The sequence below is a fragment of the Salmo salar genome, chromosome ssa07 (genome assembly GCF_905237065.1).
Source record: "Salmo salar chromosome ssa07, Ssal_v3.1, whole genome shotgun sequence".
Classification (NCBI taxonomy): Eukaryota; Metazoa; Chordata; class Actinopteri; order Salmoniformes; family Salmonidae; genus Salmo; species Salmo salar.
Window position 1 is genome coordinate 58,761,772 of NC_059448.1, and position 13,593 is coordinate 58,775,364.

Consider the following 13,593-nt stretch of genomic DNA (forward strand, 5'->3'; position numbering starts at 1 on the left):
CCAATGACCCAGAGTGGATCTGAGGAACACACAGCTAGTCCAATGACGCAGAGTGGATCTGAGGAACACACAGCTAGTCCAATGACCCAGAGTAGATCTGAGGAACACACAGCTAGTCCAATGACCCAGAGTGGATCTGAGGAACACACAGCTAGTCCAATGACCCAGAGTGGATCTGAGGAACACACAGCTAGTCCAATGACCCAGAGTGGATCTGAGGAACACACAGCTAGTCCAATGACCCAGAGTAGATCTGAGGAACACACAGCTAGTCCAATGACCCAGAGTGGATCTGAGGAACACACAGCTAGTCCAATGACCCAGAGTGGATCTGAGGAACACACAGCTAGTCCAATGACCCAGAGTGGATCTGAGGAACTCACAGCTAGTCCAATGACCCAGAGTGGATCTGAGGAACACACAGCTAGTCCAATGACCCAGAGTGGATCTGAGGAACACACAGCTAGTCCAATCGGAAGTCTCCAACAAGCTGAGGTGTCTCTTTAGAACAGGATGTGCTGTTTATAATACTCCAACCTTTGACCCCTCTCAGTTAGTGTTGATTAACCCCTTCGACACAGGAGGTTGGTGGCACCTTAATTGGGGAGGACGGGCTCGTGGTAAATGGCTTGAGAGAAAATAGGTGGAATGGTATCAAATACACGGTTTCCGTTCCATTTGCGCCGTTCCAGCCATTCTGATGAGCCGTCCTCCCCTCAGCAGCCTTCACTGCCCCTCGGTAACAATACAGTTTGAGTTCTTCTCCTTGTTGTGGATGGGTTAGAGGCTGGTCACCATGATGAGTTCCTCTGAGGTTCAGACTTAATGTTCCTGCTGAAAAGTGTAATGTCCAATACGTCCCCGCCCCCGTTGTTATAACTCCCATCCCTTGTTGTCCATCCGTCTGTCATCGTTCATTACCGAAAGGTTCCTCTCGTTCCCCCCCAGTAGAGAAGGCCGTTTCATGGTACATCCATTTCAAGCATCACAACATCCACTCCCCGACTACAAACCCCCCCCAGCACAACTTCAGACCGCTGATTCGATTTTTCTGTCAGTTCGTTGTGTTTTTTTAATCTGTTTTTCAAGAAACCAGATCATGTTTATACACACACACACACTTTAAACATATTTATACACACAGAAACATACTTTAAACAGAGAACAAACAAAACATTGTCTTTAAGTGGCCAGGAAAAGACAGATAGTCGATGAATTAATTAAACGAATGCATGGATTTGTCAACTCATTGTCCCATTTTGTTTGTTAAATTCTCTTTTCTTATGGCTGTCCTGTGTGGTTAAAGGTGTAGTTAGCTATCTATCTAACACTGGACCTCCAGTCCTCTATCCTCCATCCCAGTCCCTCTAGCAGACCGTCCCGTTCTCCTGCCTCGACTTGGGGCAGGTGGATCGAGGGAGGGGCTGGACGGAGGGAGCCAGGGTGCAGAAGAAACCAGCGATGAGAGTGAGCCCCAGACCTCCCCAGGCGCAGAACATGGACCAGCCGTAGCCATGGCCGATGTCGTCTGGCAGGCCGTACAGATAGCGAGGGTAACGGGAGAGCTCAAAGTTGATCCCCGCCACGCAGGTACAGAGAGAGATTATACAGAAGGTGCCTGGGGAGGAAAGAGAGAGAGGAGAGAGAGGGAGAGAGGGAAGGTAGGGGAAAGGGAGAGAGAGGGGGGAGGGGGGAGAGGGTAAGGGTAGCGAGGGAGAGAGAGAGGGGAGGTGTAGAGGGAGAGAGTAGGGGAAGATAAAGGAGAGGGGAGGGGTAGAGAGAGGGGAGATGGGGGGGAGGGAGAGAAGGAGGGAGGGAGAAGGTGGGGATAGGGAGAGAGAGAGGTAGAGACCGAGGGAGGAAGAGAGAGAGAGAAGAGGTGGGGGGAGAGAGAGAGAGAGAGAGAAGAGGTAGGGACAGAGAGAGAGAGAGAGAGAGAGAGAGACAGTTACACTGATGCAATGAGAACGATGGTGTTCATTTGGTGTTTGAGTGTGAAACCGTTTATCAGTAATATAATACAACATCCAATGCATTGCTATCATCATTATTTTGGAGAACCAATTTCTAACACATTCAGACTGTGAACATTTTGTACAAACAGAAAACTGTCCATTGTACAGCATTAAAATACATTACTTTGGACTTTTTTCATAGGTTCCTCTCTTTTGTGTGTGTAGATTGAGGGTGTAATTCCATCCTGACTCTGTGAGCTGGGTGTGTGACACCTCTGGGCTGTTTAGCTGCGTCCCCAATGGCACCCAACAACCCTGTACAGGACACTATTTCTGACCAGGACCCAATGGCACCCAACAACCCTGTATAGGACACTACCTCTGACCAGGACCCAATGGGTATGTGCAGACTAGCTGGTTGGACATATTCAATCTCTGCCGATCCCAGTCTGCTGTCCCCACTTGCTTCAAGATGCGTCGTCTGTGGATCTATTGTGTGTCGGCTAAGGTAGAGGTGATATGATCCTTGACTAGTCTCTCAAAGCACTGATAACGGAAGTGAGTACTACGGGCGATAGTCATTTACTCACTTCCGTTATCAGTGCTTTGAGAGACTAGTCAAGGATCATATCACCTCTACCTTAGCCGACACACAATAGATCCACAGACGACGCAATTACCATCGCACTTCACCCTGCCATATACCACCTGGACAAGAATGAGAATGCTGTTCATCGACTACAGCTCAGCCTTCAAGACCATAATACCCTCCAAGCTCATTACTAAGCTCTGGGCCCTGGGTCTGAACCCCTCCCTGTGCAACTGGATCCTGGACGTCCTGACGGGCCACTACCCCCAGATGGTGAGAGTAGGCAACAACACCTCCGCCACGCTGATCCACAACACGGGGAGTCCCTCAGGGATGTGTGCTTAGTCCCCTCCTGTACTCCCTGTTCACACATGACTGCACCGGCCATGTACGTCTCCAACTCAATTATTACGTTTTCTGAAGACACAACAGTTATAGGCCTGAATACCAGCAATGACGAGGTGAGAACCCCGGCGGAGTGGTGCCAGAAAAATAACCTCAACGTCAACAAAACGAAGGAGCTGATCGTGGACTACAGGAGACAGCAGAGAGAGCACTCCCCGTCCACATCTACAGGGCCGCCCCCGTCCACATCTACAGGGCCGCCCCGTCCACATCTACAGGGGCCGCCCCGTCCACATCTACAGGGCCGCCCCCATCCACATCTACAGGGCCGCCCCGTCCACATCTACAGGGCCGCCCCGTCCACATCTACAGGGCCGCCCCGTCCACATCTACAGGGCCGCCCCGTCCCACATCTACAGGGCCGCCCCGTCCACATCTACAGGGCCGCCCCGTCCACATCGACAGGGCCGCCCCCGTCCACATCTACAGGGCCGCCCCCCGTCCACATCTACAGGGCCGCCCCCCGTCCACATCTACAGGGCCGCCCCCCGTCCACATCTACAGGGCCGCCCCCCGACCACATCTACAGGGCCGCCCCCCGTCCACATCGACAGGGCCGCCCCCCGTCCACATCTACAGGGCCGCCCCCCGTCCACATCTACAGGGCCGCCCCCCGTCCACATCGACAGGGCCGCCCCCCGTCCACATCTACAGGGCCGCCCCCGTCCACATCTACAGGGCCGCCCCCGTCCACATCGACAGGGGAGGGGGTCAAAAGCTTTGTGTTCCTCGGCGTGCACATCACTGACACCCTGAAATGGTCTCTTCACACTGACAGCACGGTGAAGAAGGAGCAACAGCACCTCTTCAACCTCAGGAGGCAGAAGAAATTTGGCTTGGCCCCCTATGACTATGACCCTCACGGACATCGACAGATGCACCATTGAAAGCATCCTGTCGGGCTGTATCACAGCCTGGTACGGCAACTGCACCATCAACAACCTCAGAGCTTCAGAGGGTGGTGCGGTCAGCCCAACGCATCACTGGGGGCACACTGCCTGCCCTCCAGGATATCTACAGGTGTTACAGGAAGACCAAGAAGATCATCAAGGACCTCAGCCACCCGAGTAACGGCGTGTCCTGAGACATGTCCATCAAAGCTGGGACCGAGAGACTGAAAAACAGGCCATCAGACTGTTAAATAGTCACCACTAGCCGGCCTCCCCCCAGTACCCTGCCCTGAACTATAGTCACTGTTACTAGTCTCCCCCCAGTACCCTGAACTATAGTCACTGTTACTAGTCTCCCCCCAGTACCCTGAACTATAGTCACTGTTACTAGTCTCCCCCAGTACCCTGAACTATAGTCACTGTTACCAGTCTCCCCCAGTACCCTGAACTATAGTCACTGTTACTAGTCTCCCCCAGTACCCTGCCCTGAACTATAGTCACTGTTACTAGTCTCCCCCAGTACCCTGAACTATAGTCACTGTTACTAGTCTCCCCCCAGTACCCCGAACTATAGTCACTGTTACTAGTCTCCCCCAGTACCCTGAACTATAGTCACTGTTACTAGTCTCTCCCCAGTACCCTGAACTATAGTCACTGTTACTAGTCTCCCCCAGTACCCTGAACTATAGTCACTGTTACTAGTCTCCCCCAGTACCCTGCCCTGAACTATAGTCACTGTTACTAGTCTCCCCCAGTACCCTGAACTATAGTCACTGTTACTAGTCTCCCCCAGTACCCTGAACTATAGTCACTGTTACTAGTCTCCCCCAGTACCCTGAACTATAGTCACTGTTACTAGTCTCCCCCAGTACCCTGAACTATAGTCACTGTAACTAGCCTCCCCCAGTACCCTGAACTATAGTCACTGTTACTAGTCTCCCCCCAGTACCCTGAACTATAGTCACTGTTACTAGTCTCCCCCAGTACCCTGAACTATAGTCACTGTTACTAGTCTCTCCCCAGTACCCTGAACTATAGTCACTGTTACTAGTCTCCCCCCAGTACCCTGAACTATAGTCACTGTTACTAGTCTCCCCCAGTACCCTGCCCTGAACTATAGTCACTGTTACTAGTCTCCCCCCAGTACCCTGAACTATAGTCACTGTTACTAGTCTCCCCCCAGTACCCTGAACTATAGTCATTGTAACTAGCCTCCCCCAGTACTCTGCCCTGAACTATAGTCACTGTTACTAGTCTCCCCCAGTACCCTTCCCTGAACTATAGTCACTGTTACTAGTCTCCCCCAGTACCCTGAACTATAGTCACTGTTACTAGTCTCCCCCCAGTACCCTGAACTATAGTCACTGTTACTCGTCTCCCCCCAGTACCCTGCCCTGAACTATAGTCACTGTTACTAGTCTCCCCCCAGTACCCTGAACTATAGTCACTGTTACTAGTCTCCCCCAGTACCCTGAACTATAGTCACTGTTACTAGTCTCCCCCAGTACCCTGAACTATAGTCACTGTTACTAGTCTCCCCCAGTACCCTGAACTATAGTCACTGTTACTAGTCTCCCCCCAGTACCCTGCCCTGAACTATAGTCACTGTTACTAGTCTCCCCCCAGTACCCTGAACTATAGTCACTGTTACTAGTCTCCCCCAAAACCCTGAACTATAGTCACTGTTACTAGTCTCCCCCAGTACCCTGAACTATAGTCACTGTTACCAGTCTCCCCCAGTACCCTGAACTATAGTCACTGTTACTAGTCTCCCCCAGTACCCTGCCCTGAACTATAGTCACTGTTACTAGTCTCCCCCAGTACCCTGAACTATAGTCACTGTTACTAGTCTCCCCCAGTACCCTGAACTATAGTCACTGTTACTAGTCTCCCCCAGTACCCTGAACTATAGTCACTGTTACTAGTCTCCCCCCAGTACCCTGAACTATAGTCACTGTTACAAGTCTCCCCCAGTACCCTGAACTATAGTCACTGTTACTAGTCTCCCCCAGTACCCTGAACTGTAGTCACTGTTACTAGTCTCCCCCCAGTACCCTGCACTATAGTCACTGTTACTAGTCTCCCCCAGTACCCTGCCCTGAACTATAGTCACTGTTACTAGTCTCCCCCAGTACCCTGCCCTGAACTATAGTCACTGTTACTAGTCTCCCCCAGTACCCTGAACTATAGTCACTGTTACTAGTCTCCCCCAGTACCCTGAACTATAGTCACTGTTACTAGTCTCCCCCAGTACCCTGAACTATAGTCACTGTTACTAGTCTCCCCCAGTACCCTGAACTGTAGTCACTGTTACTAGTCTCCCCCAGTACCCTGCCCTGAACTATAGTCACTGTTACTAGTCTCCCCCAGTACCCTGAACTATAGTCACTGTTACTAGTCTCCCCCAGTACCCTGAACTATAGTCACTGTTACTAGTCTCCCCCAGTACCCTGAACTATAGTCACTGTTACAAGTCTCCCCCAGTACCCTGAACTATAGTCACTGTTACTAGTCTCCCCCAGTACCCTGAACTGTAGTCACTGTTACTAGTCTCCCCCCAGTACCCTGCACTATAGTCACTGTTACTAGTCTCCCCCAGTACCCTGCCCTGAACTATAGTCACTGTTACTAGTCTCCCCCAGTACCCTGCCCTGAACTATAGTCACTGTTACTAGTCTCCCCCAGTACCCTGAACTATAGTCACTGTTACTAGTCTCCCCAGTACCCTGAACTATAGTCACTGTTACTAGTCTCCCCCAGTACCCTGAACTATAGTCACTGTTACTAGTCTCCCCCCAGTACTCTGAACTGTAGTCACTGTTACTAGTCTCCCCCCAGTACCCTGCCCTGAACTATAGTCACTGTTACTAGTCTCCCCCCAGTACCCTGAATTATAGTCACTGTTACTAGTCTCCCCCCAGTACCCTGAACTATAGTCACTGTTACTAGTCTCCCCCCAGTACCCTGAACTATAGTCACTGTTACTAGTCTCCCCCCAGTACCCCTGAACTATAGTCACTGTTACTAGTCTCCCCCAGTACAATGCCCTGAACTATAGTCACTGTTACTAGTCTCCCCCAGTACCCTGAACTATAGTCACTGTTACTAGTCTCCCCCCAGTACCCCGAACTATAGTCACTGTTACTAGTCTCCCCCAGTACCCTGAACTATAGTCACTGTTACTAGTCTCTCCCCAGTACCCTGAACTATAGTCACTGTTACTAGTCTCCCCCAGTACCCTGAACTATAGTCACTGTTACTAGTCTCCCCCAGTACCCTGCCCTGAACTATAGTCACTGTTACTAGTCTCCCCCCAGTACCCTGAACTATAGTCACTGTTACTAGTCTCCCCCAGTACCCTGAACTATAGTCACTGTTACTAGTCTCCCCCAGTACCCTGAACTATAGTCACTGTTACTAGTCTCCCCCAGTACCCTGAACTATAGTCACTGTTACTAGTCTCCCCCAGTACCCTGAACTATAGTCACTGTTACTAGTCTCCCCCAGTACCCTGAACTATAGTCACTGTTACTAGTCTCCCCCCAGTACCCTGAACTATAGTCACTGTTACTAGTCTCCCCCCAGTAACCTGAACTATAGTCACTGTTACTAGTCTCCCCCAGTACCCTGAACTATAGTCACTGTTACTAGTCTCCCCCAGTACCCTGCCCTGAACTATAGTCACTGTTACTAGTCTCCCCCAGTACCCTGAACTATAGTCACTGTTACTAGTCTCCCCCAGTACCCTGAACTATAGTCACTGTTACTAGCCTCCCCCAGTACTCTGCCCTGAACTATAGTCACTGTTACTAGTCTCCCCCAGTACCCTTCCCTGAACTATAGTCACTGTTACTAGTCTCCCCCAGTACCCTGAACTATAGTCACTGTTACTAGTCTCCCCCCAGTACCCTGAACTATAGTCACTGTTACTCGTCTCCCCCAGTACCCTGCCCTGAACTATAGTCACTGTTACTAGTCTCCCCCCAGTACCCTGAACTATAGTCACTGTTACTAGTCTCCCCCAGTACCCTGAACTATAGTCACTGTTACTAGTCTCCCCCAGTACCCTGAACTATAGTCACTGTTACTAGTCTCCCCCAGTACCCTGAACTATAGTCACTGTTACTAGTCTCCCCCAGTACCCTGCCCTGAACTATAGTCACTGTTACTAGTCTCCCCCCAGTACCCTGAACTATAGTCACTGTTACTAGTCTCCCCCAGAACCCTGAACTATAGTCACTGTTACTAGTCTCCCCCAGTACCCTGAACTATAGTCACTGTTACCAGTCTCCCCCAGTACCCTGAACTATAGTCACTGTTACTAGTCTCCCCCAGTACCCTGCCCTGAACTATAGTCACTGTTACTAGTCTCCCCCAGTACCCTGAACTATAGTCACTGTTACTAGTCTCCCCCCAGTACCCTGAACTATAGTCACTGTTACTAGTCTCCCCCAGTACCCTGAACTATAGTCACTGTTACTAGTCTCCCCCCAGTACCCTGAACTATAGTCACTGTTACAAGTCTCCCCCAGTACCCTGAACTATAGTCACTGTTACTAGTCTCCCCAGTACCCTGAACTGTAGTCACTGTTACTAGTCTCCCCCAGTACCCTGAACTATAGTCACTGTTACTAGTCTCCCCCAGTACCCTGCCCTGAACTATAGTCACTGTTACTAGTCTCCCCCAGTACCCTGCCCTGAACTATAGTCACTGTTACTAGTCTCCCCCAGTACCCTGAACTATAGTCACTGTTACTAGTCTCCCCCAGTACCCTGAACTATAGTCACTGTTACTAGTCTCCCCCAGTACCCTGAACTATAGTCACTGTTACTAGTCTCCCCCAGTACCCTGAACTGTAGTCACTGTTACTAGTCTCCCCCCAGTACCCTGCCCTGAACTATAGTCACTGTTACTAGTCTCCCCCAGTACCCTGAACTATAGTCACTGTTACTAGTCTCCCCCAGTACCCTGAACTATAGTCACTGTTACTAGTCTCCCCCAGTACCCTGAACTATAGTCACTGTTACTAGTCTCCCCCAGTACCCTGAACTATAGTCACTGTTACTAGTCTCCCCAGTACCCTGCCCTGATCTAAAGTCACTGTTACTAGTCTCCCCCAGTACCCTGAACTATAGTCACTGCTACTAGTCTCCCCCAGTACCCTGAACTGTAGTCACTGTTACTAGTCTCCCCCAGTACCCTGAACTATAGTCACTGTTACTAGTCTCCCCCAGTACCCTGAACTATAGTCACTGTTACTAGTCTCCCCCAGTACCCTGAACTATAGTCACTGTTACTAGTCTCCCCCAGTACCCTGCCCTGAACTATTGTCACTGTTACTAGTCTCCCCCAGTACCATGAACTATAGTCACTGTTACTAGTCTCCCCCAGTACCCTGAACTATAGTCACTGTTACTAGTCTCCCCCAGTACCCTGAACTATAGTCACTGTTACCAGTCTCCCCCAGTACCCTGAACTATAGTCACTGTTACTAGTCTCCCCCAGTACCCTGCCCTGAACTATAGTCACTGTTGCTAGTCTCCCCCAGTACCCTGCCCTGAACTATAGTCACTGTTACTAGTCTCCCCCAGTACCCTGAACTATAGTCACTGTTACTAGTCTCCCCCAGTACCCTGAACTTTAGTCACTGTTACTAGTCTCCCCCAGTACCCTGCCCTGAACTATAGTCACTGTTACTAGTCTCCCCCAGTACCCTGAACTATAGTCACTGTTACTAGTCTACCCCCAGTACCCTGAACTATAGTCACTCTTACTAGTCTCCCCCAGTCCCCTTCCCTGAACTATAGTCACTGTTACTAGTCTCCCCCAGTACCCTGAACTATAGTCACTGTTACTAGTCTCCCCCAGTACCCTGAACTATAGTCACTGTTACTAGTCTCCCCCAGTACCCTGAACTATAGTCACTGTTACTAGTCTCCCCCAGTACCCTGAACTATAGTCACTGTTACTAGTCTCCCCCAGTACCCTGAACTATAGTCACTGTTACTAGTCTCCCCCAGTACCCTGAACTATAGTCACTGTTACTAGTCTCCCCCCAGTACCCTGAACTATAGTCACTGTTACTAGTCTCCCCCAGTACCCTGCCTGAACTATAGTCACTGTTACTAGTCTCCCCCAGTACCCTGAACTATAGTCACTGTTACTAGTCTCCCCGTAGTACCCTGCCCTGAACTATAGTCACTGTTACTAGTCTCCCCCAGTACCCTGCCCTGAACTATAGTCACTGTTACTAGTCTCCCCCAGTACCCTGAACTATAGTCACTGTTACTAGTCTCCCCCCAGTACCCTGAACTATAGTCACTGTTACTAGCCTCCCCCAGTACCCTGAACGATAGTCACTGTTACTAGTCTCCCCCAGTACCCTGAAATATAGTCACTGTTACTAGTCTCCACCCAGTACCCTGAACTATAGTCACTGTTACTAGTCTCCCCCAGTACCCTGAACTATAGTCGCTGTTACTAGTCTCCCCCAGTACCCTGAACTATAGTCACTGTTACTAGTCTCCCCCAGTACCCTGAACTATAGTCACTGTTACTAGTCTCCCCCAGTACCCTGAACTATAGTCACTGTTACTAGTCTCCCCCCAGTACCCTGAACTATAGTAACTGTTACTAGTCTCCACCCAGTACCCCGAACTATAGTCACTGTTACTAGTCTCCCCCCAGTACCCTGCCCTGAACTATAGTCACTGTTACTAGTCTCTCCCCAGTACCATGAACTATAGTAACTGTTACTAGTCTCCCCCAGTACCCTGAACTATAGTCACTGTTACTAGTCTCCCCCAGTACCCTGCCCTGAACTATAGTCACTGTTACTAGTCTCCCCCAGAACCCTGAACTATAGTCACTGTTACTAGTCTCCCCCAGTACCCTGAACTATAGTCACTGTTACTAGTCTCCCCCAGTACCCTGAACTATAGTCACTGTTACTAGTCTCCCCCCAGTACCCTGAACTATAGTCACTGTTACCAGTCTCCCCCAGTACCCTGAACTATAGTCACTGTTACTAGCCTCCCCCAGTACCCTGCCCTGAACTATAGTCACTGTTGCTAGTCTCCCCCAGTACCCTGCCCTGAACTATAGTCACTGTTACTAGTCTCCCCCAGTACCCTGAACTATAGTCACTGTTACTAGTCTCCCCCCAGTACCCTGAACTTTAGTCACTGTTTCTAGTCTCCCCCAGTACCCTGCCCTGAACTATAGTCACTGTTACTAGTCTCCCCCAGTACCCTGAACTATAGTCACTGTTACTAGTCTACCCCCAGTACCCTGAACTATAGTCACTCTTACTAGTCTCCCCCAGTCCCCTTCCCTGAACTATAGTCACTGTTACTAGTCTCCCCCAGTACCCTGAACTATAGTCACTGTTACTAGTCTCCCCCAGTACCCTGAACTATAGTCACTGTTACTAGTCTCCCCCAGTACCCTGAACTATAGTCACTGTTACTATTCTCCCCCAGTACCCTGAACTATAGTCACTGTTACTAGTCTCCCCCCAGTACCCTGAACTATAGTCACTGTTACTAGTCTCCCCCAGTACCCTGAACTATAGTCACTGTTACTAGTCTCCCCCAGTACCCTGAACTATAGTCACTGTTACTAGTCTCCCCCAGTACCCTGCCTGAACTATAGTCACTGTTACTAGTCTCCCCCAGTACCCTGAACTATAGTCACTGTTACTAGTCTCCCCCAGTACCCTGCCCTGAACTATAGTCACTGTTACTAGTCTCCCCCAGTACCCCCCCTGAACTATAGTCACTGTTACTAGTCTCCCCCAGTACCCTGAACTATAGTCACTGTTACTAGCCTCCCCCAGTACCCTGAACGATAGTCACTGTTACTAGCCTCCCCCAGTACCCTGAACGATAGTCACTGTTACTAGTCTCCACCCAGTACCCTGAACTATAGTCACTGTTACTAGTCTCCACCCAGTACCCTGAACTATAGTCGCTGTTACTAGTCTCCCCCAGTACCCTGAACTATAGTCGCTGTTACTAGTCTCCCCCAGTACCCTGAACTATAGTCACTGTTACTAGTCTCCCCCAGTACCCTGAACTATAGTCACTGTTACTAGTCTCCCCCAGTACCCTGAACTATAGTAACTGTTACTAGTCTCCACCCAGTACCCCGAACTATAGTCACTGTTACTAGTCTCCCCCAGTACCCTGAACTATAGTCACTGTTACTAGTCTCTCCCAGTACCCTGAACTATAGTCACTGTTACTAGTCTCCCCCAGTACCCTGAACTATAGTAACTGTTACTAGTCTCCACCCAGTACCCCCCCTGAACTATAGTCACTGTTACTAGTCTCCCCCCAGTACCCTGAACTATAGTCACTGTTACTAGTCTCCCCCAGTACCCTGAACTATAGTCACTGTTACTAGTCTCCCCCAGTACCCTGAACTATAGTCACTGTTACTAGTCTCCCCCAGTACCCTGAACTATGGTCACTGTTACTAGTCTCCCCCAGTACCCTGAACTATAGTCACTGTTACTAGTCTCCCCCAGTACCCTGAACTATAGTCACTGTTACTAGTCTCCCCCAGTACCCTGAACTATAGTCACTGTTACTAGTCTCCCCCAGTACCCTGAACTATAGTCACTGTTACTAGTCTCCCCCAGTACCCTGAACTATAGTCACTGTTACTAGTCTCCCCCAGTACCCTGAACTATAGTCACTGTTACTAGTCTCCCCCAGTACCCTGAACTATAGTCACTGTTACTAGTCTCTCCCCAGTACCCTGAACTATAGTCACTGTTACTAGTCTCCCCCCAGTACCCTGAACTATAGTCACTGTTACTAGTCTCCCCCAGTACCCTGCCCTGAACTATAGTCACTGTTACTAGTCTCCCCCAGTACCCTGAACTATAGTCACTGTTACTAGTCTCCCCCAGTACCCTGAACTATAGTCATTGTAACTAGCCTCCCCAGTACTCTGCCCTGAACTATAGTCACTGTTACTAGTCTCCCCCAGTACCCTTCCCTGAACTATAGTCACTGTTACTAGTCTCCCCCAGTACCCTGAACTATAGTCACTGTTACTAGTCTCCCCCCAGTACCCTGAACTATAGTCACTGTTACTCGTCTCCCCCAGAACCCTGCCCTTAACTATAGTCACTGTTACTAGTCTCCCCCAGTACCCTGAACTATAGTCACTGTTACTAGTCTCCCCCAGTACCCTGAACTATAGTCACTGTTACTAGTCTCCCCCCAGTACCCTGAACTATAGTCGCTGTTACTAGTCTCCCCCAGTACCCTGAACTATAGTCACTGTTACTAGTCTCCCCCAGTACCCCGCCCTGAACTATAGTCACTGTTACTAGTCTCCCCCAGTACCCTGAACTATAGTCACTGTTACTAGTCTCCCCCAGTACCCTGAACTATAGTCACTGTTACTAGTCTCCCCCAGTACCCTGAACTATAGTCACTGTTACTAGTCTCCCCCAGTACCCTGAACTATAGTCACTGTTACTAGTCTCCCCCAGTACCCTGCCCTGAACTATAGTCACTGTTACTAGTCTCCCCCAGTACCCTGAACTATAGTCACTGTTACTAGTCTCCCCCAGTACCCTGAACTATAGTCACTGTTACTAGTCTCCCCCAGTACCCTGAACTATAGTCACTGTTACCAGTCTCCCCCAGTACCCTGAACTATAGTCACTGTTACTAGTCTCCCCCAGTACCCTGAACTATAGTCACTGTTACTAGTCTCCCCGCAGTACCCTGAACT

General features: G+C 49.9%; 1 protein-coding gene across 1 annotated transcript in view; it reads right to left on the reverse strand.

Moving 5' to 3' along the window:
- Nucleotides 1-492: 492 nt before the first annotated feature.
- Nucleotides 493-13,593, reverse strand: part of LOC123743794 (transmembrane protein 178B) — a 206,981-nt gene continuing 193,880 nt past the window's right edge. The window contains exon 5 of the mRNA XM_045722371.1: nt 493-1,618. Within this exon, the coding sequence (XP_045578327.1) occupies nt 1,368-1,618 (251 nt within the window). The 3' untranslated portion in view covers nt 493-1,367. The remainder of the gene's footprint in view (nt 1,619-13,593) is intronic.